The sequence below is a fragment of the Sycon ciliatum genome, chromosome 1 (assembly GCF_964019385.1).
Source record: "Sycon ciliatum chromosome 1, ocSycCili1.1, whole genome shotgun sequence".
Classification (NCBI taxonomy): domain Eukaryota; kingdom Metazoa; phylum Porifera; class Calcarea; order Leucosolenida; family Sycettidae; genus Sycon; species Sycon ciliatum.
Genome location: NC_088643.1, coordinates 7244687 through 7265276, shown reverse-complemented (window position 1 = coordinate 7265276; position 20590 = coordinate 7244687). Strand labels below are relative to the sequence as shown.

The window sequence follows — 20590 nt, the reverse complement described above, 5'->3', positions numbered from 1 at the left end:
CCGTTGATTATTCACTCTCATTTTTAATATCAAAAAAGTATTCTTTCTCGACCAAAGAGTGGTATATTTGATAAAATTTAATAACGATAGAAATATTTACGATACTTCTCCAGACGTTTCGTTGTTCTGAACAACATCGTCAGTGGATGTTCAGAACAACGAAACGTCTGGAGAAGTATCGTAAATATTTCTATCGTTATTAAATTTTATCAAATATACCACTCTTTGGTCGAGAAAGAATACTTTTTTTGATATACTTTGCTCTTTCTAACTTTAACCTTACCTGGCGTGTCAGGAGACAAGCACATGTACATAGTAGATCCCGGGCGCATGTTGTATTTTGGTATGTGGTCTGGGCGTTCACTGTTCTGCAAAGCCCAGCTTGTTGAACAGCCATTGGTCATCTCAATACGGGCTGGAATCCTTAGAATCTATGGTTGAGGTATCCTAGATTCTTTTGGGGATTGATAGCAAAGAAAAGTACCTGTAGCTTTATTAATTGCCGTAATTAATTATTTTCGCATCTCTAAGTTTTCTGGTGTGTTGTGATGCGATCCTACATACATTGTAGTCATTTTCAATGACCAGCTAGCTGTGTTGTTTGTTTATCATTGTAAGCACTGCGATTCACTCTTGATTTGTGGGTGCTCCCTACCACTTGTGCTTGCAAAGAATACTAGTACAGTAGTAGGTAAAAGAATAGATGCAAAGAGTCTAGTCAGGCTTCCAAAAAGCTGTGATTTGATTTAGTGGTGTAAACGCTAGCTCTTCGATACATGCCAACGCGATAGGCTCGTAGATCTACGACTACAGTAAGATCGGGCGCCGAAGAACACCTCGCCGAAGAACACCCAGGCTGGAAAACCGGCAAAATTTAAGAACAGTCCAGGCTAGAATTATCAGATTTAAGAACACTTTTAAAATTTGGAACATTCTACATGTATGGGAGGTGAGTACATGTCGTGTACACGTGTAAACAGTAACTGCTACATGTACAGTCATTCCCATTTACGACACCCACTAGTTTAGAAGTACTACATAATTGCACTACATGTACATGTACATGACAAACGTCATGACGTCACTCGACTCGCCGCGCGCGTGTGAATAAGAACGGTCTGGCTAGAATCAAAAATTTAAGAACTTTCCTAGGCTGCGCTCGAGCCCCTGCGTTCTTCGGCGCCCGATCTTACTGTACGTCGTGTCACTTCACCCGCGGCCCGACACGATGACTGGATCATGGACTGTGTAGCGCCATCAGCGGTAGTCATGGTAGTGTAGCAAGCTTGTACGCGGGTACCCGGGTCTGCACTAGCGCGCGCACTGCACTGGAAGTAGCGCACCTCCTCAGTCCTCACACGACACGGGTTCTTATTCGGCAGCTCCGCTTGTACGACGGCGTTCCAGCATCGCTGCTTGCACTGCCCCGTACCGTCCTGCACGGTCCCTTCAGTTGAAGGTCGACAGCATGCACGGGTGCATACCCACACGGTATGACTGACTGACTGCTATGATGCCTCCGAACATCTGGAGGATGTAATCAGCAGTTTGAATGAGACTTTGGAAAGTGAGGCAGGACACGTTCCTTGTTTTACCTGTAGCTGTAGTAATTCCAACTGAAGGTGAATGACAACTAGAATTATAGAAACTCCGTAGGGAAGGCAGCCTTCGTGCATTCCTGCACGGCGTAAGCTGCGCTTCGTCCTCGAAAATGTCTCTCAATGCACCTGCCAACCCCAAGGCGAAGTGGGTAGGTTCCTGTTCAATTCTAGATTTTCTCGATCGTACTTGTCGGAAACCGGCATCCCTGTTGTGTTTGGTCATTGCTCTGTGGCGTGTAGTCTTGGAAGAAGAGCAAAAAGCAAGATGAGGAACCGGACCTGGAGGCGGAGTTCCGCACTGTGGAGGGCGAAGAATTGGAGAACCTGATGGAGAGAATGTTTGTACGTACTCATATGAACTGATTGATTACAAATATTTTTTGACTGATCTGGTCTGCTGTCATTTTAATCCCACGGTTTTGTCCATGGAGTAGTTTGGTTGTGATCTCAGGGTGGTTTTGCTTATTACAATGATAAATTTCTCTGAGCGATGCCGTTTCGTCTTGAAATGGCACCGTCGAGCACCAAACCACTTTTCACACTCAAGCGTAGATAAACTAAAAGGTTGCGTATGCCAGTGACAAGTACCAGTTTTAGCATACTCTACTCGATAGTGGGAAGGCTTTCTCTTCATTATCCGCCTAGCTTGGACCGTGATAGTCAGTAGTATTGTGCCGGGCAGGCTGCTTATTCTGGGATAGCATCGTGTAGTACTTGATGGGCCCATAATGATTTTCAATAAAAAAGTGTCTTCCACTTCATGTTTTGACACGTTGCAACTGTGGCACTGAATTTGTATGGGGAAACACTTTATCACTAAGTTTTGCCACATCCAGTGGGGTAGCACCCTGCATTGCCTAACGCTCCTCTTGTGGAGTCTTGTCACGATTAGCTGTACTGGGAGCTGCATGTGTGCAATTCTTGAGTCAGTAATCGTATCGGTTGTTTATTTTTTACGTTTGCCAGAAAAAAATTATCACTCGGCACAGTGTGCATGTGAGCTGATTCTGATCCCGTGTAGGTCCTCAGAGTCAGATGGAGAATGTTTCTGTTCAAAAGAGAATGAAAATATTTCCTTGGAATTTTTTTGTAATCTCACCAGCAACTTTTTGTTGCCGTTCCGTTTGAAATTGATATCGTTGATGTTGAATCCCCACCCATGGCTGTAGCTTGTGAAGCTCTGTGTTGTGTATTTTGTCACTTATTGTGAATTTGTGGGCTGTATGAAATGTGGTGTGCTGGGCTGCTCCTGCATGAGCAGCTGTATGTGCGTGTGCTGACGATACAGTGTATACAGTGCAGGTGGCGCATGACGTGTGTAACATGATATGCCCAACTGCATGGTGTACTGCTGGTGTTACAGCAAACCACCCATGTGTGTTGGTGTGTTCAGTTTACTGGCATTCTTCACAGAGTAATGTTCCATAACTAAGTCAGGGAAAGAGTGTCCATTTCCCAATGGTACTTGCAAGTAGTTGGTATGGACCAGAATTTTATGGGAAATGAGTAAATGGGTGAATTTTAAACTGTGTTTACCAAATGGTATTCCTGTGGGAAGTGGAGGTGTACATTGTTTGCGCTCAAAATACAATACTGTTACACTGGAGCTTCCAGCTGCTGTTGCGCGTACACACATTGTAGTTCGTATGCACACTGCCAAAGTGGACCAGCAGTGCTCACGGCTGCAATGGCAGCGCCTTGTGGTGGCTTGACTTCTCAACGGGGTTAAAAAAAAAACATTTCATGTTCACAACAGCACATCAGAAGTATGTAGCTCGGGTCTCTGTACGTTACAGTATACTGCTAGTGCTCTGTGATTTCGCTCATGGTCTTAGCTAGGTTGAATCTGATGAAGCTCCTTGTGATACCGTTTTTTCTTTGTATCAAGGGGTGTTTGGAATGAATATCAACCGGCCCATCCGGTACGCTGTCCGTTGAGTTGGACTACTGTTGGTTGATTTTTGAACTCTGGTAGAATACTAGTAGCACATTCCATACATGGCTGACGATTAGTTCTGGTTACTGCCCTGGATATTACCCCCCCCCCCCCCCCCCCCCGGTAGTTCGAATCGTTTCACACTGTCCTTTATATGTTGTACCCTTGTGTTCTTACCGTATTATCTCCATTTACTAGTATATAAGCCCTGGGCTTTTAGTTTTTCAACCAGTCCGGACCCTGGGCTTATATTAGAGGCTGGGCTTCTACTAGAGACTGGGCTTATAATTTTTAAACCATCTGTTACATGTACATTGGTCATCATTTGTTATTACACCAGTAGCACAAAGCTTCCCACCAGGTATCAGGAAGCAGTTTTGTACTTCCTGGTACACAGAGTCTGTTCTTTTTACCTCAGGGTCCACAGACTTTTGTGCCACAGCATGTGCGCATGTGACACTTTGTGATGTCAAACATGCATGGACATGATCCATACAGTTCTCCGTTATACGCCCTGCGCTTATATTGGAGACTGCGGTTGTATATCTTCGAAGCCCTCTTGGAGTGCGCTTATAATAGAGACTGGGCTTCTGCAAGAGACTGCGCTTGTAATAGAGATAATACGGTACTTGTGTGCTGTCATGTCAGTTTGTTATACAGTATTTTCCAAAGATGAGCTTCATGCTCATTCCATCCATAAACGTTAGTGGGATGTGCACCAGTTCTTCCAAACTTGATTTGTCCAGGCCGTGTACAGTCCTGGATGTGTTTCGGGCAAACTGCCAAAACTCAAATCTGCACTGCTATTCACTCTGAGCTTTAATATTCATTTATTCGTCTACGTTTCGGCCGCAGACCATCATCAGGAACAATGAAATGGTGTGGAGGCAGGGCACTTTTACCCGTTAGGAGTAGCTATCATGCAGGTGACGGACATACAACAAAAAAGAACGTACATGATAGCAGAAGATAGATAGAGTGAATAGCAGTGCAAATTTGAGTTGTGGTGGTTTGTCCGAAACACATTTGGTTCAGACATGAGGCTGCAGGAAGCGTCCGAATGGATAAACATAATGCAGTAGTTGTTCATATTCATTGCTATGTAGATTGCTGTGCGCTGTACCGTGTACTGTACGCCTGCTTGCCTGCGTTTAGTCCTGTGTTGGTGTGTACTGAATACCAGAGCACTGTATTCTTTGCCCACTTACATGGCCACTTCCTGCTATGGCCTGATTATTGGGTGGGGATACCTGTCAAGTGTCAGTGATGTGCAATGGGGATTGGACTATCAGCTAGTACTGCAGCTTCACGCTGGTGCTGATGCTAGGCCCTGGGATTCTGTTTTTGCAGTATGTTCTGTATTGACAATGCCAAGTCACTCCTTTTTTTTTGTGTTATTCTTGTCTTTTGTAACAATCTGTGTTGCATACAATATGTGTTGTGTACGATCTGTGTTGCGTACAATCTGTGTTGCGTACAATCTGTATTGCGTACCATCTGTGTATGTAGTATGATATTGTGCTACTGTAAGACATGTTATTATAACGAGTCGCAAATTTAACGATTGTCCAAAATTCATAGGTTAACGAGAAGATATGTTAACGATCTTGCAGTATTCTGCCATATCCACACACAGCATATATGAAGCAGTACGGCCTCAACGGATCTTATTATAACGAAGAAATGTCATCCGTTAAAACGTTAGATTTGCTTCCTCGTTATATATACATGTCTTACAGTATCACGCAGCTCGTAACGTGCTGCATTTTTTCCTGCGTATAAATTATGGTGATGTGGCCTACACAGAAGTGATGGCGGGAGACGTGTTGCTATTTAGAGACGGGTGTTCGGTGTGGGCCGGCTGGCTTCCACCTGGTGGTCTTCAGTGCAGCACACAGGGTTGCTACAGGTGCATGGTAATGCAGATGCCACGGCTGACACGTGGCCAGCTGTTCGCATGGGGAGCCGTGACACGTGCATGTACTATTACCATACGGACAATGCTAGCCAGTGAAATCCAACCCCTAGCTTGAGAACTGTGCTACGCCTTGCTTCTAGTGATGAAATCCAACCCCTAGCTTGGAAACTGTGCCATGGATTTCTTGTAGCTACTAAAATCCAACCCCTAGCTTGAAAAATGTGCCATGGCTGTAGCTTGGGAACCGTGTCATGGATTTCTTCTAGTTGTGAAATCCAACCCTTGGCTTGAGAACCGTGCCATGAGTTGCTTCTGGTTACTGTAAAACCGGAAAGTCTGACGAGTCGCAACGCTTTAGCGATCAATGTTTTCGTTATTTGAAGAAACGTTATCGCGAACCCGGTTTGAGATGTCTGTGTAAAGATGCGCATACAGATGGGTGGCCAGGTAGCCATCGTTAAACTTTCTGCACGTTGTCATGCGATTATTACAAAAAACATTCAACTTTCCGGTTTTACAGTACATCTAAGCTTGGGGATTTGTTTTCTTACAACCTGATGTGAGAGCTACAGTCCATTCAGAAAAAAAAGACGATATCCTAGCTTTTGGCCATAAACGGGTCAAATTTTGAGTTTTCGTCCCAATTTGTTTGGCAATCCCCCATGGAATGCTCTTCCAATTATGTTTTTGAAATCCATTTCTCCAAAGAGCAAGCCATAACCAGAATAGGATTTCGGCCAGGTTTTGCCCCCAAAGCACTGGATTAGGGAAAACCATGAAAATCCAGGCCGTTCGCTCCACTTGCATAACAGTTCATTTGCGGTTCGAATTCCAGTTGAGGTACCTTTTTTTGGACCCTTTTTCAAGTTTCGAATCTCGCGGCACTGCACAGGGTACCACAAAATCGCCAAATACGGTAGCTCTCCAGAGCCAGCGCTCATCTTTTTCTGAACGGACTGTAGGGTTGCACTGAACTATTAGATTTAGAATCTGTCTAGGCTGATGTGCCATTGGTGTTGGTCCACCTTCTAAATTAGGCTTGTATTCTAAAGCCACCTTCTACATCGTACAGGCTGTATACGGAACAGACTTCTATGGAATGTGACTGGAACTATCCGAATATCAAAATGGGCTCTATACACAACGGACTTCTATAATGGTACAGGCTGTGTACGAAACAGACGTCTAAGGGACATGCTCTATACAAAACAGACTTCTATGGGACAGGCTCTATACAAAACAGCATGGTTCTGATTTGTTCTATCATGGTCCTTTCCATACTGTGATTGCGTGCTTCTGTTGAAGTTGTGTGTATTCACGTTTTGTGTGCCGTTTTGTCGGCCATTGCAAAGCATTTGTTTTGATGGTGTCAGTAGGGTACACGCATGTAATGTTCAATGCGTACATCCTGTGCTGCTGTTGAACGAGGAGATGCACAAGGCCATTGGCACAGTGTAATGTGACATGCATGATTCGAAAATGCCTCATTTTCACGGACCGCCACAATAATGCAACCACTTGTTCCCGGTCCGGAAGGTGGTTTCTGAGGTTGCACTCTCTTTACTAGTCTTTAGTGAGGTTACGTTTGGTTGGTCACATTCCCAAATGGGAATCACTTGGAATCACTCGGAATCATTCTCGCCCGTTTGGTTGGTCAAAAAAGTGCGTTTATAGGTTGGTCACATTCCACATGATTCCAGAATGGGAATCGCTGAGAATGATTCTTTTTGGAGAATGATCATTCCACCTCACATGCTGGAATGAGCATTCTCATTCCGGAATCAAAAATGATAATGGCTGCCACGAGCCAAACAATGTAGCAAAAGGTTCAAGTGCCTCAAATCATGCACCCAGAAGTACCATGACTCTCTCAAGGAAACTAGAGTCGGGTAAAAGAAAAGACAGCCGCCGTTCCTCAACGACATCATTGAATTGTTATGTCAAGTTATTCCTAATTGATTCTGGCGCGTTAGTTTGGTCAGGTGATTCTTGCCGATTCCCATTCCAGAATGGTTGTCATTTACATTCTGAAAATGCCCAACCAAACGCAACCTCACTGTACATATGAAAACTCAGTGGGTGCACATCCAGTGCATTTGCAGATTTGTGTGCTTCTCCTGTGACAGCCGTATACATGGCTCATGGTACATACGATAATAATGACAACGCACTGAAGCACCGGCTTGCTTACTCTTTTTAGTGCGCCCTGTGCCCATGTAGACCCTGCTTCTTCTTTCTTTTGTTGGGGGGGGGGGTCCGATGTCATCACTGTACATGCACATGTACATTTGTACGTCCAGCCTTGTCCAGGGCATCACGAGCTGTACCCGGTGAGGGCACTAAATATGCACTTTGGGTCGGATTTCACCGAGCATGGCTGAATTTTGGAGCTGTTTGCAGAGAGTGGTTTTCTGTGCACCCTGGGAGGGTCACTTCACGTTGGTGACTCCCAACTCACTGGTTTGCTTTTGCGTTCTGGTGTGTTGCTCCGGTTTGTTTGATATGCAGGATGATATGAACTTGACGGAGGAAATGCGGCGGCCACTCCGAGGTAAAGATGTATCCGGGAAGCGGGAAATGCTTCGCAACTTCCACAAGAGGTCCGGGCCGAACCAAAAGCATGGTCCGAACTTGCCGGGCGAGTTTGTAGACGCAATGAAGGCGACGGAAAGACCGGCCCTCATGCTGGAATTAGTCACAACGCTGCGCGTATCGCTTACAAACCGAGCGGTTAGCTGGCTACGGGACTTTTCCGACAAGGGTGGTCTGGATTTACTGATGTGTCTGCTCAAGGAGTGCCAATAGTGAGTTCTTGTCATAATCATTATGTTTTTCGGTGTGTCTGCATGCCCGAGCGTATTTGTGCTAGGCATCAGTCAGCGCAGGATTGTATATCACAGCCATCTTTTCTTCCAACTCCAGGCTGAGTTGTAAAACTTGTGATGCCTGACGATGAGCTGCTTTCGAAGATGTTATGAAGTAACGACGACAGCATTTAGCATTTAGCATGTTGATTGTTTCGATTAACTTTCGCTGCACTGTCCACGCTCTCTACTCTGCTCTGGCTTGTTCTGTAGGTGAACATGGGTGTACTGTAAGGGTTTAAACGAGTCTAAAGTCAAACGGTTTTGTAAATTTTCCCCACTTAGCGGGCACAAAGATCAACTCACAGTAATTTTAACGAAGTGTGGGTTGTTAGTCATGCTCTCAATTAGTAGTATCCACAGTGTTGATGTGGTTTTGCTGTAAGGTGTAGTCATGCTGCCGGTGCCCTGCTCTGTGTGTCGTACAGCGTGCAGTCGAGTGTTCACACTCGCCTGGAGCACGAGTGCGTCCGGTGCCTGAAAGCCTTCATGAACAACAAGGTAAGTGGCGGTGTGGTGCAGTGTCCTCCGCATTACATGTTCTTCCGGCAATTAATCTTGCGCTTGATCCATTCAGTGCTCTTTGGGGATCACACCACGGTCAGCTTGGCTTGTGTTCACCCATTGCCTGTCTTGTACCTTGGCTGACTGTGATGCGCAATTCATGCTGTGTTTGATCCATTCAGTGCTCTTTAGGGATCACACCACGGTCAGCTTGGCTGGCTTTTCTCTTTGCCTCTCTTGTACCTTGGTTGACTGTGATTCACAACTCATGTTGTGTTTGATCCGTTCAGTACAGTGTAGTGATCACACCACGGTCAGCTTGGCTTTCACTCTTTGCCTGTCTTGTGCCTTGGTCAACTGTGATTTCTTCCTTGACTTAGCTCTGTTCATGTGCTGATTGCCTTTGTTCTGCAGCACGGTCTAAGCCAAGTGCTCGGCGATGAGAACGGTTTGGCCACGCTGGCGCGGTCGCTGCATCCCAGCAAGCCGCAGGTGATGACCGACGTCCTCCGCATCATGGCCGCCATGTCCCTGGTGCCTCCCAGCGGGTTAGTGCCAGTTGAACCTGTGCGCCTGTGCATTGAATAGAGTGGTTTTCACACCTATCACATGACCATACACGGCAGCCATGTTGGTTCTAACTCCACTCAACTCCTGCATGCATGGGTCACGTGATGTCGGCCATGTTGGTTCCACTGTCCACTAGGGCAGACCCGAATTTGCTAGCAATTCTTCTAGCAAAATATCGAGGATTTCAGAAGAAGAATTTGCCGGCGAAATACGAGCAAAATATCGAGATTTTGCCAGCAAAATGAGGAAAATCATGCTGAAAGTGGCAGAATGCTCCCTGTCTTTGAATGATTGTGTCGACATGGTTCGTGCTGGCTGCACTGTGACTGCACTGCAGCACCATCGACACTATCTAAGTGGATTCTACAGTCAATCAATACCCAAAGCACCTTAGAACATGCAATATGCCACCCCACTGAGCCCAGAACCCACAGACTTTCCATGAGCATTTGTTGAATGCACGTGATAGCGAGCGGAACGAATTGACAGCGTAAGCAACGAATTACTGAAGTAAACGGGGTGGAAAATCATTGGATCAAGAAGGGTTGACTGCTCATAGTGATCAAGAAGAGATAAATAAAAAACCAAGGAACGAATTGACAGCGTAAGCAACGAAATACTGAAGTAAACAAGGTGGAAAATCAAAATGAAAATCGTTGGATCAAGAAGGGTTGACTACTCATCGTGATCAAGAAGAGATAAATAAAAATCTCGAACAAATTGACAGCGTAAGCAATGAATTACTGGAGTAAACCATGGCAAACGGAGTGGAAAATCAAGATCAAGATCGTTGAGTGATCAAGAAGTGACAGGATAATATAATTATTTCATCAAGAAATGACAGCACAGATCCTAACAATGCCATGGCACTAGCAAGGGTAAGAAGATAAAATAATAGAAGCTGACGAGATCATTGCAAGGCTTGGATCAGAACTTCAATCAAATCAAAAACTAAGGTGAAGGTAGATCGTCTGTGCAAAACTTCTCGACATTCATTCGTGCCATCAATGTGGCCTCAACAGTCTCCTCCAACATTGACTCTTGTCGGCTGCTGATCAAACCATTCAACAGGGAGAAGACTCGCTCGCTTGCCGCACTGGATGGTTGGACCAATAGCACGACCTTCAATGCACTGACCAAGGCAGGCAGATCATCAGCATGGCGACGCCACCACTTGAGTGGCTGCACGGACGAATCCAGCTCATCAACAGCTGCTGCATAGCGAGGGACTTCAGCAGCAACAGCATTTGCCAGAGATGCAATTGTCGGCTGGCTGGCGACTGCACTCTTGAAGTCCTCCACAGATGGCTTCCTGTCAGCCATGATGCGCGGGTTGAAGAGGCTTGCAACTTTGAAAAAGCTCATCTGCTTCTCAAACTCGGCTGGAGTTCCATCAGCACCAATGAACTTCTTGCAGAAGTGTTTCAAGCCAGGCTCGACGCACTGAATGCCATACGATCGCAGGTTCTGCTGGGTCTCCTCCTGGCCTGGACACAGGGCTTTGCACAAGGCAGTCAGCTTCGGGAAGCTGGCCATTTGCACCGATGCCTGCACATTCTTAATGACTTGATGAGCGATGAGCACGAGAGGGCCATCCCCTTCCAAATTGTAGGTGGACTTGACAATTACTTCACCAGCGTCAACCACAGCAGCCATCTCGATTTGAATCAGCCCTCTCGTCTGTGCATTATCGAGCAATGCGAGAAGCTTGCGCACCGTTGCAGGTGCGATGTCGGTCTGCGATGCAACAAAGCCATGGACGTCCGGGAACATTTCCACCACTTGCTGAATCACCTCCCATCTTGACCACCAGCGCGTTTTCGATAGGAGCTTCACACTCAGGCCTGTCCGCTCCCTGAAAGCTAGCTGAGCCTTGAATGAGTGTGAGAAAAGCGAGACCCAGGCATTAACGAACTCTGTTGTATTGGGGACCTTGAAATTCTCCCCAGCACGGTCGAGCGTATGGCTGAAGCACGTCACATCCAGTAATGAAGGAAACAGCTGCTCGAGGTTCCGGATGGCTGCAGTGTTCACGGATGCACCATCTCGCATGCAGGCAAGTACATTCCGACGAGACACACGCAGGTCCTCCATGAGTATGTCGACCAGAGCACCACTCACACCAGAAGCTGTCATGGATTTCTCCACGCACCGAACAGCAGCAAGCCTCTGGCAGATACGTAAATCATCTGTGATAAAACGCACGACAACAGCAAAGGCTTCACCGAGCCTTGTCGATCCGTCAAAAATGCAAGATACACTTCGACCTTCCAGCTCCTTGCACAAGTCCTTCTTGAATAAGTTGTGGATGACGGTTACGCACTCCCTCAGATGACCTGGTGTGGTGAGACGATAGCCTCCCTCCTCCAAAGTTCCCTGAAATCACCCGTCACAGTGCTGAGTGGGATACCCGACTCCAGCAGGCATTTGGTGACTCGAAGGCGGTACAAGCGTGTGTTCTCTGGCAGGCTCTCACCAGAGGGATGGTATTGACTTGCATACTGCCGGAGATGATCGGTGATGGCCATGCATTGAACAGACTTCTGCTCTGCTGTCTCTTTGCTGCGCTGGTGTTTGGCAGACTTGATGTGTGCTGCAATTGAACTCTTCTTTGTTGACAATTCCTCACGACAACTGGAACAAAATAATTTTCCAGCATCAACGCTCAACCCCTCGCCTGGAAACTCCTTTAGTCTGTCCCTCGGGTTAATGGTTGGTACAAAGCTAGCAGACTTGTCACTTGAACGACCAGGACAGGATTTCTTGGCCGGATTACCCTTTGTAAGGTTTGATGGCATGGAGCGTTTCCGCGAAATATCGGCTGCCTTTGGAGCTTGAAACCTGGCGACAAACTCTGATACTTTGTCTTTGTCATCCTGACGATCATTATCACTGCCACCAGAGGGAGCTGCCGCTTCAGTGGCCTCAGCTGTGTCACTAGTCGAGTCAGTGATAACCAAGACTTCATTGGAAGCCATGGCGAAACACCTTTGCAACCACAGCTGACACGAGCAAAATATTGCACACCGAGCAAAATGAAAGCAAAATGTCGACGATGCACGAGCAAAATTATGCCGCTAAATATCGAGATTCAGCTGGCAAATTCGGGTCAGCCCTACTGTCCACATGCCATGATCACTTTCCACACAAATTTAGTCACATGACAAAGATGTGAAACCACTCTATATAGGACTCCCTTTGGACATGTACCTGATGCTGTACTCTCCACCTTCTTTGTGGTATGACCAGGTGGACTTTTGGGCACTTTAATAGCTGCCTTTTTATCGGTGCAAACATATTCTGTGTTATAATAAGCTGATGCTGGTTAGTTCCGGCTCTTGTAGACCTAATTCCTCCTGCATTTCAGCTGATCAGCACCTCTTAATTAATACAGGTGGAATCCTGATAATTCGAACCTCAAAATGCCAGGATAAAACTTCTAATTATCCAGACATTCTAATTATCCGAACATGAACCCACAACGCAATATGTATGTCAACATGCTCTCATGATCACGCAGAGTTGCGCTATGGACCTTAGACACAGATTTCACGGATACTGAACTGACAGGCACAGCCTGCTCATGCAAACTGAACTGACCAGTAATAGTGTAGAAATTATGTTCTAAGAACTGTAAAGGTTGTTCTTTGGTCAAATCTGCTCTTGCACCACTGGCTGTTGACTATCAAGTATCAACGTGATCTGTATGCAACATGGCTATTGGGTCTAATTGAGTGAAGCGATTGAGGCACATCAGAAGAATAAAGAATATTTGTTCGTCTGTCAAAGCAATTTTCGAGAGAATATTCGTTTGAAGAAAACACCATTCGTTGTATGACTACTTCTCAACAGTTCTATTGAATTTGGGAGGATTTGTAATTTTGTATTGTCCACAGTGTGTGTAGGTGTGCGGTCGCATGCTGGGGTGTTAGTGGATGGCTGGGGTAGGGTGTTACGTGTATGTCTCCAAGTCTGTCAACTCAATTTATACATATCTGCTGCTGTGCTTGCAGGCATGACAAAGCCTTGGAAGCCCTCACGTTAGTGGGTGAGTTTCGGGAAATCGGCCGCTTCTCGGTTCTGATTGACGCGCTCCGCTTAGACCTGGAGGGCGCGAAAAATCACTTACTGCAGGTGAGGTGGCAGTGTTGCATCTCTTTGTTTACTATCTGAATAACGCTTCGTAGTGTGGATCATTTCTGCTGTAGTGATCCGGTGTCTGTTGTCTGTAGATGGATTGTGTCTCTTTCTATCATTGCTAGAATGATTCAACGCTTCGGTTACGACCATCACTGGGAATGAGATGTAAAGGAAGCTACTTATTTATGCTCGTCACAAACAAGGCCGGTCAAGGCAGCTCGAAGCAGAGTGCTCAATGCACAAGTATGCGGAGCTGGTTGCCAGACACGAGAACATGTTCTCTGATTTTTTCTTCGTCTTGCTATCCTTTTTTTTGTGTTTGCAGCTGGCGTGTATTCAATTCATCAACGCCATCATCACGACGCCGGACGATCTGGACTTTCGGATCCACTTGCGAAACGAAGTGATTCGAGCTGGACTCGATGAGGTTCTCGCAGGTCTCCCTGACGAGCCCGGTGATGATTTAGCCGTTCAACTGGAGGTGTTTGAGTACCATCGCGAGGAGGATGTTAACGAGCTGCAGGTGCGACTCGGTGACATCCGCGTCGAGTTGGAGTATCCTAAACTGCATGCTCTCCTGTGTGTTCTATTAGCCGTAGTTAGCTCTAGCTTAGATGTAGACCAGGCTAAAATAAGTCGCACTCGATTCATCAGCCTTGCAAGCTGATGAATGGTGTAATCCCAGTACAAGTTGCTATGTCTAACATAGCTTGTTTGCTATCATCGCTTCAGCGATGGGCGGGTGTATATAAGATGTAGTTTGTTTAGTGGGGTGCCCAGTTCATGCAGCTCCATCCCGTTCATCCTGTTCAGTTCATACAGCTCCACCCTGTATGCACCCCCGATGCCCATGCCCGGCCAGTGGCCTTGATTTTCTGGCTTCTGTGATCCTGGCTTCTACTGCACTCACAAAGTGGCTCATCCACTATTACATAATATTGTGGCGGGAAAGGCCCCATGCACGTTTCGCGGTGTGGCCCTTTGAGTGAAGTGGGGACACTCTGTGTGTACAGCACTTACAAGCATGCAACATTTGAGTTGTCACCCGTCATCTATCTCTGAAGAGTCCTTCAGCATGTATGCAATACCGTAGTGTCTTGTATTAAAGCCTATCTCGAATACTGTAAAGCGTGAAATTTTCGCGGCGTTTTTAGTTCGCGTTTTCAGAATCCGGACAGGTTTGCGAGGTTTTAATTTTGCGATTGCAGAATTTGCTACTGTGGCATTCATGCTAAACCTTTTATGGATCTCCTTTTCGCGCTGTCTAAATTCTGCGATTTCCACGCGGTCGCGAATTTCGCAGAAATTAGACCATCGCAATAATTTCACGGTTTACAGTAGAAGCCTGTTTTGAATACAAGCCTGATTTCGAGATACGTTGCTGGCACATACGCCTGGTTTCAGTGTTGACACACATACAAATATCTGGTTTGAGTAGAAGCCTAGCCCTTACATCAGCTTCTACAGGAATAAGCCCGGCTTTAATACGCGACAATGCGGTATCTGTGTGTAGTTAGAGTCCTGGTCTTAACTGTTCACACAAGCCACCAGCCGTTTAAAGCAGTTAGCCAGTTTGCTGCTTGCCGTGTTGCCTGGTATTCACTTTTCACACAAGTCACCAGCCATGTGGAGCAATTTTGTTACTTGCCGTGTTGTTTCCTTGACCCGAGTGCCTCTTCCTCTCTTAGTGACCCATATGAGCTGTTCAGTCGGCTACTGGCGCTGTCTCAGGACACGCCAGCATATCCACACTTTCTGTCGCTGCTCCAACACCTCATTATGCTGCCGAATGAGGACATTGTGCGGTAAGGACCTGGAATAGTGTGTGTGTGTGTGTGGGGGGGGGGGGGGGGGGGGGGTGTTCAACTGTGTGTGTGTGGGGGGGGGGGGGGGTGTTCAACTGTGTGTGTGTGTGTGTGTGTGTGTGTGTGTGTGTGTGTGTGTGTGTGTGTGTGTGTGTGTGTGTGTGTGTGTGTGTGTGTGTGTGTGTGTGTGTGTGTACAATCTCATCCGTGATTGGCTGGAGATGGAGGGAAAAGAGTTGCAGGTGGCCCAATGTCAAGTTGAAAAATGAAACCTCTACCAATGTCCAGCCTATTTTGTATTGAAGCAGCTTGTTTTCCTCCATGTTTCCTCACCTCTTCTTCACTGCGGTTGTATGACGTTCAGTCCTGGATCGGCAGTTACACTCTACCAAGCAACCTTCACGATGTGTTCTAACTTCATTGGCTCTGATCAATTTTGTATGCTGCTGTCGTCCTATCCTTACAGAGCCCAGTACATGATCCTCTTCGAGGAGTTTGTATCTCAAGTAACCTTATACCATGGTGGCATCCATCCCGACTTTGGTCTGCGCAAGTTTGAGGTGGACATCGATGCCTACCTGGGTAAGATACTAGAGCCAGTTCTCGTTAGATGTATCGTCAACCTTGCGGGTAACGACGGCCCCTGCTGGGCATGATAAAAGTGTTGTTATTCACAAGTTTTTTTTGTTATGCGCAGGGTTGAACTTACTAGTATGCAGCCAAATGTTTGCTAGGTCTGAAGACAATGTTTTTATTTGTGAGTTGTCGTTGTAGCCTTGGTTGTTCTTGTAGTGTATAGTGTTTGTCGCCGTATTGTCTCTCCCCGTATTGTCTGTCTCTCATCTGTATTGTATGTGCATGCTCGTTGTAAATAAATCAGTCCTTATCTTGTCCCGCAATGGACTCCTGCGTGGCTTGCAGCCCAAACACGACAGTTCTTTGCAAGGTTTACTGTAGTTGTGCCTGGTTAGGTGCTTGAGGTTCTCATCTACCCACAGGCAGTGCATTGTTTTTGTCACTGGCAACGTGTTCCTGCTGGGAAACTACTGTTGCGGACTTTGGAATCCGTTGAGAAGTCAAGCGGCCACGGGGGCACTGGCCTTGCAGCCGTGAGCACTGCTGGTCCATTTTTACAGTGTGTATGTGAACTACAATGCGTGTACTCGGTAAGGCTGCAGGCAGTAAGGGCGTCGGCGCCGGTCATTCCATCGGATTTCAATCTCCACGACAGTAGCAGTCTTCTATTATTATGCTTTTGGATTGCCAATCTTGTTGTCGTTCACATTTGATTTCTGGTGCTGCAGAGACGGCTGTAACGAAGGCGACTGCAGAAGAAGCAAGCAAAAGAGCAGATACACTCCTAGCTCGGGTATGCACCTCTTCCAGCTCTTGACAATGCTGGTGTTTTGCACCTCCCCGCTATTGAGATAGGTGCCTTTGGGTGGCTCTTTTGTCTGAACTCTTACAGTATTTGATTGATCTTGTTCTCTGGTCCATGTAGATGGAGGAGCATGACACTGCTGCATTGGAGAAAGAAAAGAAGCTGAATGTTCAGATCGCAGAGCTTAAAGCCTCACTGGAAAGAAGCGGCCGACAGCCTGCTCCAGTTGGCACCGCAACAACCGCGGGTACTGCACCCACTGCTGCCGAGCCAAGTAAGTTAGCGTGCGCGTGTGTGTGTGTCATGACGTGCATCATATCCATGTATGGTGTTGAAATGCTTGCGATCGATTGCGCTGTTAGCACATTTAGGCTGGACTCTAACGGTTTTGTTTCTGCTCCTGGGTCTTTCTATGGACAGCGTCAGCGCCCTCAGCACCAGTTGGAGCGGCAGCACCACCTCCACCACCCCCACCGCCTGGTATGGCAGGAGCACCAGCACCAGGAGGGGCAGCACCGCCACCACCGCCACCACCACCCGGTGCGGGTGGTGGACCACCTCCGCCCCCGCCTCCGCCCGGCATGGGTGGCGCTCCACCGCCCCCGCCCCCACCCGGAATGGGTGGTCCTCCGGGTCCGCCGCCTCCGCCCGGGATGGGTGGTCCCCCGCCTCCGCCCGGGATGGGCGGCCCGCCACCTCCGCCTGGAATGGGTGGTCCAGGCGCTGGTATTGGTATTTCAAAGAGAAAGTACGAGCCGAAGGCACAGATGAAACGACTGAATTGGACCAAGGTAATTAATTACGCGTCATTGTTCTCTTGGTACCCTGGGGTAGAAACGATTAGAAAGCCTTGTCAGAGTATTTCCTATGCTTGTTCTGACTTGCTTCCAATCGTATTTCGACCTAAGAAGGATCAGACCCCTATGTAGCAGGGGTGGTTTAAGCTTCTGTCCATTTGCCCAAGCCTTGCGTCCTGGGATGCACAGAGCGTGTGGTAGAAAAAGCATTGCCTTGGGATCGCCTTATAGAGCTGTTGCATACCTATCATATGACCATCCTGGGCAGCCATGGTCGGTTCTACTGCACTCAATCCCTTCATCTATGGGCCACATGATGTCGGCACTGTCCGCATGCCATGATGACTTTCTACACGAATCTAGTCACTTGCCACAGATGTGAAACCACTCTACGACGTTGCCCTGCTTATTATTATTATTAGACACAATCTCATAGCATGTGACAAGCATAGCTAATGCAGGGACAGAATCCCCCGAGACAAGGGCGTTGAGCCAGCCACGGCAATTGTAAGCTAGGAAAACAAAGCAAATATTAATTAAAGCAAACTTTTTCTCGGTGACCGTTACATGTAGATGTTGCTGTACGTATACTGACGCACTACATCTGTTGTGTTTCATTGTTACTGGGTGTGCCCTTTGTAGCTTCAGGCGCGTGCCATCAAGCCAGACTCGTTCTGGGCCAAGATCAACGAGGACGACCTGGGAACGGATAGTTTATTCGCGTCGCTCACGACGACGTTCGCCTCCAAAGGTTTGTGACGTCTCCGAATGCCATGCTGCATGTCACTGCTCCCACGTTGCATGTCCACTTGCTTGTACCATAGTAACTCACATATAGGCGTATGTGCCTGTATTCGGATAAAAGCGCATGCTCTTATAGGTGAAGCACTACCATAATTCTCACTTTGACACGATCCCGGATAAAAGTCTGCAAACAGCATACAGGAACCATGAAACTGACACTATAAGACCTAGTCAAACACGAAAACTCTGGCAAACGAACTCTGATCGTGCATGCGCGTTTAGGTGGGAAACATTTCTTTTTTGAAAATTGGATTCGTAGCAAAAATTCACTTATAAACGCATGTGCGTTATTGCGGTATGTACATTTGTTTGTATTTAGTAGGGCTGAAACGATTATACCGAATAATCGAGTACTCGTTTGATAACTCTAACGATCGAGCAATCGTTTAGATTACCGATTACGATTGTTTTGTGTTTTTTAATTTTGTCCAGAAAGTACTGTAAACCCTCGTTTTGTGAAGTTTGAATCAGTTTCCGCTGGGAGTATGCAGTTGCCAGGGGTATGCTTCATGTGCTGAGGTTAAATTGACTTCAAAACTGCCATGTTTCGGAGCTACCCTTTCACTAATGCAGATTTGTTGGTATTATGAAGGCATAGTTTGTGGAAACAGAGTAATGTTTGCACAGAATTATGACACTATTTGCTAACGATTATAATCGATTGCTCGATCGTTAATCTAAAGACTAATCGATACGTGAAAATCCACGATCGTTTCAGCCCTAGTACAGTAAAACCTGTGACTACCGACCACCCCTTGGTGCCAGCAAAGGCGGTCTTTAGTAGCAGGTGGTCTTTAGTTAGAGGTTTGCACCGTGCGACTATATATGGATCCCATTATATGATTATGTATATCAAAATGCAGCTAATACAATTCCCCAGGACTTGCGCAATGCCATTCTTAATTCAGGTCAAACAACACTTGGAGAGAAAGACGGAGAGATGGAGAGAGACAGAAAGAGAGAGAGAGAAGATTAATTTGTTTGCAGACATCAAATTCAGCTGCTACTTCTGAAGCCAGGAGTCAAACGTTCCCTGTGGAAGTTTCGTTTTGCGCTGAGCTTCAAATTTGTTCATGCGATCAATCGTACCGACTATCCCTGTTGTGACTTCTCGATTGTTTAAACGCGATCCTTCAGCATCAGGACCTCGCGGTGCTGCTTTGTTTCTGGATTCCTTGACGCCATCGTCGATTCCTTTGTATGACTGGGTGACAGAGCCGCTCAGTCTTTGTTTCTCCTCCGAGTAGTAACATCGAGCAGAGAGCGCTTTCAATGCGCTCTCCAAGACGTTTCCTATCATGTGTATTCTTGACGGCGCTTGAAATTCTGACAGGTGTAGTGCGGTCCACACGGACTCCACAGTCAAAATGGCCTGCGTTCATTTGTTCAGCTGAAGTACCGAAAGATTCCTTTCAGGACCATGGAAAATCAGCAAAATTTCAAGAAGGAGCTTCGAGCAACATTTGATTTCCTACATCGCGGTCGCTAGTTACGGGTCAAAAACCGTCTTTGGGACAAGAAAAGGCGGTCGCTGGTCGCGTTCAGCAGGTAGTCGCTAGTCACAGTGAATTTTGAATGTGAGACCGTCCGTGCCTGGCCAAGTGGTCGGTAGTACCAGGCTGGTCGCTAGTCACGGTGGTCTTTAGTTACAGGTTTTACTGTAGTACCAGGCTGGTCGCTAGTCACGGTGGTCTTTAGTTACAGGTTTTACTGTAGTACCAGGCTGGTCGCTAGTCACGGTGGTCCTTAGTTACAGGTTTTACTGTAGTACCAGGCTGGTCGCTAGTCACGGTGGTCTTTAGTTACAGGTTTTACTGTAGTACCAGGCTGGTCGCTAGTCACGGTGGTCTTTAGTTACAGGTTTTACTGTAGTACCAGGCTGGTCGCTAGTCACGGTGGTCTTTAGTTACAGGTTTTACTGTAGTACCAGGCTGGTCGCTAGTCACGGTGGTCTTTAGTTACAGGTTTTACTGTAGTACCAGGCTGGTCGCTAGTCACGGTGGTCTTTAGTTACAGGTTTTACTGTAGTACCAGGCTGGTCGCTAGTCACGGTGGTCTTTAGTTACAGGTTTTACTGTAGTACCAGGCTGGTCGCTAGTCACGGTGGTCTTTAGTTACAGGTTTTACTGTAGTACCAGGCTGGTCGCTAGTCACGGTGGTCTTTAGTTACAGGTTTTACTGTAGTACCAGGCTGGTCGCTAGTCACGGTGGTCTTTAGTTACAGGTTTCACTGTAGTACCAGGCTGGTCGCTAGTCACGGTGGTCTTTAG

The 20590-nt window shown here is 46.8% G+C and overlaps 1 protein-coding gene across 1 annotated transcript in view; it reads left to right on the top strand.

Moving 5' to 3' along the window:
* The first annotated feature begins 1373 nt into the window (after positions 1-1373).
* The window catches only part of LOC135811772 (protein diaphanous homolog 1-like), a 30916-nt gene continuing 11699 nt past the window's right edge, over positions 1374-20590 (top strand). The window contains exons 1-13 of the mRNA XM_065325022.1: positions 1374-1750; positions 1842-1943; positions 7964-8259; positions 8748-8820; positions 9238-9371; positions 13407-13527; positions 13859-14088; positions 15222-15338; positions 15805-15920; positions 16643-16707; positions 16840-16993; positions 17140-17510; positions 18159-18267. Of these exons, the coding sequence (XP_065181094.1) occupies positions 1712-1750; positions 1842-1943; positions 7964-8259; positions 8748-8820; positions 9238-9371; positions 13407-13527; positions 13859-14088; positions 15222-15338; positions 15805-15920; positions 16643-16707; positions 16840-16993; positions 17140-17510; positions 18159-18267 (1927 nt within the window). The 5' untranslated portion in view covers positions 1374-1711. The remainder of the gene's footprint in view (positions 1751-1841; positions 1944-7963; positions 8260-8747; positions 8821-9237; positions 9372-13406; positions 13528-13858; positions 14089-15221; positions 15339-15804; positions 15921-16642; positions 16708-16839; positions 16994-17139; positions 17511-18158; positions 18268-20590) is intronic.